Source organism: Silene latifolia, chromosome Y, assembly GCF_048544455.1.
Source record: "Silene latifolia isolate original U9 population chromosome Y, ASM4854445v1, whole genome shotgun sequence".
Lineage (NCBI taxonomy): Eukaryota > Viridiplantae > Streptophyta > Magnoliopsida > Caryophyllales > Caryophyllaceae > Silene > Silene latifolia.
This window is the reverse complement of record NC_133538.1, coordinates 1,170,515-1,174,215: the sequence shown is the minus strand read 5'-3', so window position 1 is coordinate 1,174,215 and position 3,701 is coordinate 1,170,515. Positions and strand designations below refer to the sequence as shown.

Genomic DNA, 3,701 nt, shown 5'->3' with positions numbered 1-3,701 from the left:
ACTCCCTCTCTCTTCTAATTCGTGCAAGGGGATAAGGCATGATACTGATAAGTGCAGGAAGGGAGAAGCCAGACCTGTGGTCAAGAAAAATATGGAAGCCTAAGGCTGTTAATCCTATTCAGAAATAGAAGCCTGCACAGGGTCCTGTTCAGAACAAGGGCAATCAGCAACAGCCTAAAGTTAACTAGAAAACAGTTCAGAAAACAGCCAAGCAATACTAAAATTGTGATTGTCACACCTGTGATAGTTTCTAAGCTACCTGCACTGGAGTAGTCAATGCCTATAAGAGGCCTTACTAGAATGATGAGATAGGATTCTGGGGAGAGAAGAGGCTTTACTCTAGGGGGTTTGTCTTTTATGGAAGTACTGAGCCAGTCCATTCAAAAGACAAGGAACAAGATTGTTAAAAAAGGAGAATGAAACAAGCTACAAGTTGACAATGGCTAGTTGTGGTTTCTGGTTTATGGGTTTAATAAAGTTTAGGAAAGAGAAAGGTTATGGAGCAGTATTAGGAGTTATCATAGAATCTAATAGGACCTTGTCTAGCATGTGGAGATTTCAATACTGTTATGGATGTCAATGAAAGAATAGGGGGAGCTGATATAACAAGAGCTGATATCATGCCTAGGGTTAGGGTCACACAAGATTGTAACCTGTATGATCTCAAAGGAACTGGTTCTTTTTACACATGGAACAATAAATATAAGCATGGTGGGAAAGTTTATAATAGAATTGATAGAGCTTTTATCAATGGTGCTTGGCTAAATGAGTATCCTGACAGTGTAGCAAATTTTCTTCCAGAGGGCCTTTTTTATCACTGCCCTTGTTTGATAAATTTTGAGGTTCAAATGACCAGGAGACCTACTGCTTTCAAGTATTATAATATGTGGGCTCTTGCAAAAAATTTTGAGGAACTGGTAAGTAAGCAATGGACCTATGATGTTAGAGGCGCACCTATGTTTAGGGTGGTTTCTAAATTGAAGTCTCTAAAATGTGAGCTTAAAAAACTGAATAGAGAACAGTTCAGTGATATTGAAATTTCACTAATGTTGCTGAACTGGATCTACAAGGGTTTCAAATTAAGATGATGAAGGATCCCCTAAATGAGGAGCTGTGTCAGGCTGAAAGAGCCTGTACAACAAAACATGGGGAGTTATTGAAAGCAATGAACATGTACTTGAGGCAGAAAGCTAAAATGGCTTGGGTGAATGAGGGAGATTGGAATACTACTTATTTTCACTCCACTATTAGAAGGAGGAGAAGTCAAAACCGGGTTTATCGGGTGAAGGATATGCATCAACAAGTATGTGATTCAAGTGATGATATCAAATTTGCATTTGAGGAGTTTTATAAAACTTTACTAGGTGAATCTAAAGAGGTGGCCCATGTTAACAAAAGGATTGTTAGAAGGGGAAAGTGTCTTACTGTGGAGCATATAGATAGACTCCTAGCTCCTATTTCTGACCTTGAAATAAAAGCTGCCGTGTTTGATATTCCTGGGAACAACGCCCCCGGACATGATGGGTACAGTAGCCAATTTTTCAAGGATGCTTGTTATATAGTAAGGGGTGATGTGTGCGGTGCCATCAGGGATGTTTACACTAAAGGGAAGCTTTTGAAATAATGTAATAATACCATTATTACCTTAATTGCCAAGGTAGAAATCCCTGATAATGTTATGCAAATTGGACCTATATCTTGTTGTAATACCATCTATAAATATCTATTTAAGGTGGTATGTAATAGGCTTATAGATATCTTACCTGAGATAATCAATCCTTCACAGAGTGCTTTTAAAAAATGGAGGGACATAGGATATAATAAGATTATATAAGAGGAAAATCTGCTCACCTATGATGCTTATGAAATTGGATCTTCAGAAGGCATATGATTCAGTGGAGTGGGTCTTTTTCCATGAAATGTTGACTGCTCTTAGATTCCCTGCACAATCAATTGCTCTCATTATGCAGTGTGTATCCACACCTTCCTACTCTATTGCATTAAATGGAGAGACTTTTTTATTCTTCCAAGGGAGAAGAGTGTTTAGACAAGGGGACCCTCTGTCTCCCCTTCTCTTCACCCTTTGCATTGAATATCTTAGTAGGATTCTGATGGTAGTACAATAGCATGAGCAGTTCAGATTTCATCCACTATGTAAGAGCATAAGTTCGTCTCATCTATGCTCTGCTGACGACCTGATAATGTTCTGCAAGGGGACATGAAAAAGCATTGAGCTGATGACTAATGCTTTTGATTACTTCTCTAAGTCTTCTGGGTTGTTGCTGAACAAGGATAAGTCTAATTTTTACTGTAATATGATGGATGAATATTTTGTTTGGGAGGTGGATAATGTCACAAGAATGAAGAGGGGGCAATACCTTTTAGGTATCTTGGAGTAAATGTTTCTCCTAAGAGGCTCTAAGTGCTTAACTGCATTTGCTTAGTGGAGAAGGTGGTTGATAGAATAAGGAGTATTGGGGCCAAGAAGCTGGTAGGTTGGTGCTTATAAAAGCAGTCCTCAATACTTTACATACATATATGGCTAGGATTTTCATTTTGCCAAAGACAGTTCTGAGGAAAATAGAGGCAGTCTGCAGGGGATTTCTCTGGCATGGAGCAGAAAAGCAAGAGGGGCCAGCTCTAATCGCATGGGAAAGCATTTGTAAACCAGCTCAACAGGGTGGCCTTAGGATTAAAAAATTGTATGAATGGAATGTTGCATAAGTAGGGAAATATGTGTGGTGGATTATAACAACCCGATTCACCACTATCGTAACACAATCCCAATAAGATGGGTGTGCACCTTTGGGCCTATTATTTGTCCTCACTTAAGCCCAAAATCACAAGGCCTTGTTAATATAGTGGTGGGTAGAACCTCTTATAAACATATCAAAAGGTCCATATTTTCCCGATGTGGGACAACTTACTCTCAATCATCTCTTAGGGTATTACAAACTGCCCCACTTAAATAACACAACGTCCCCGTTGTGCCCGGAGGCTGACCGCAGCCAAGCCAAGAATCCTCCCCCGCTAGGTGGGTGACCCGGGTACTCCTGACCACATGCCCACCACACGGTTGCAAGGTTGCTCTGATACCATTTATAATAACCCGACCCACCACTGTCGTAACACAATCCCAATAAGATGGGTGTGCACCTTTATGCCTATTATTTGTTTTCACTTAAGCGTAAAAGTACAAGGCCTTGTTACTATAGTGGTGGGTAGAACCTCTTATAAACATATCACAAGCTCCATAATTTCTCGATGTGGGACAAGTCACTCTCAATCATCTCTTGGGGTGTTACATGGATTGAAAATAAAGATGACCATTTGTGGGTGAAATGGGTACATGCAGTTTACATAAGAGGCAGTGTTTGGGAGGATTATGAACCTACTATTAATAGCTGCTAGACATGTCGTAAAATATGCCAAGGCAAATCCCTTTAAAAACCTTTAATGTTTGTTACCCAAGTGGGAAAGGAGTACACTGGAAAGCAGGGGTATGCATGGCTTAGACCTAATGTGGCAACTGTTTCATGGTTTCCTTAGGTGAACATGAACTTGATGATACATAGACATAAGTCCCTGGTATGGCTCATTGCTCAACAAAGGCTCTTAACCAAGATAGGTTTCAGAGGATGTTGATAGTGCAGTGCAATCTATGTTATTTGTGTGGACTTGAGGAAGAGGACCATGAACAC

At 40.0% G+C, this 3,701-nt stretch overlaps 1 protein-coding gene across 1 annotated transcript; it reads left to right on the top strand.

Moving 5' to 3' along the window:
• Positions 1 to 569: 569 nt before the first annotated feature.
• Positions 570 to 1,624, top strand: LOC141634440 (uncharacterized). The gene is made up of 2 exons (XM_074446621.1): positions 570 to 917; positions 1,085 to 1,624. Exons 1-2 carry the CDS (start codon positions 570 to 572, stop codon positions 1,622 to 1,624), a joined length of 888 nt encoding a protein of 295 aa, XP_074302722.1.
• Positions 1,625 to 3,701: the final 2,077 nt, after the last annotated feature.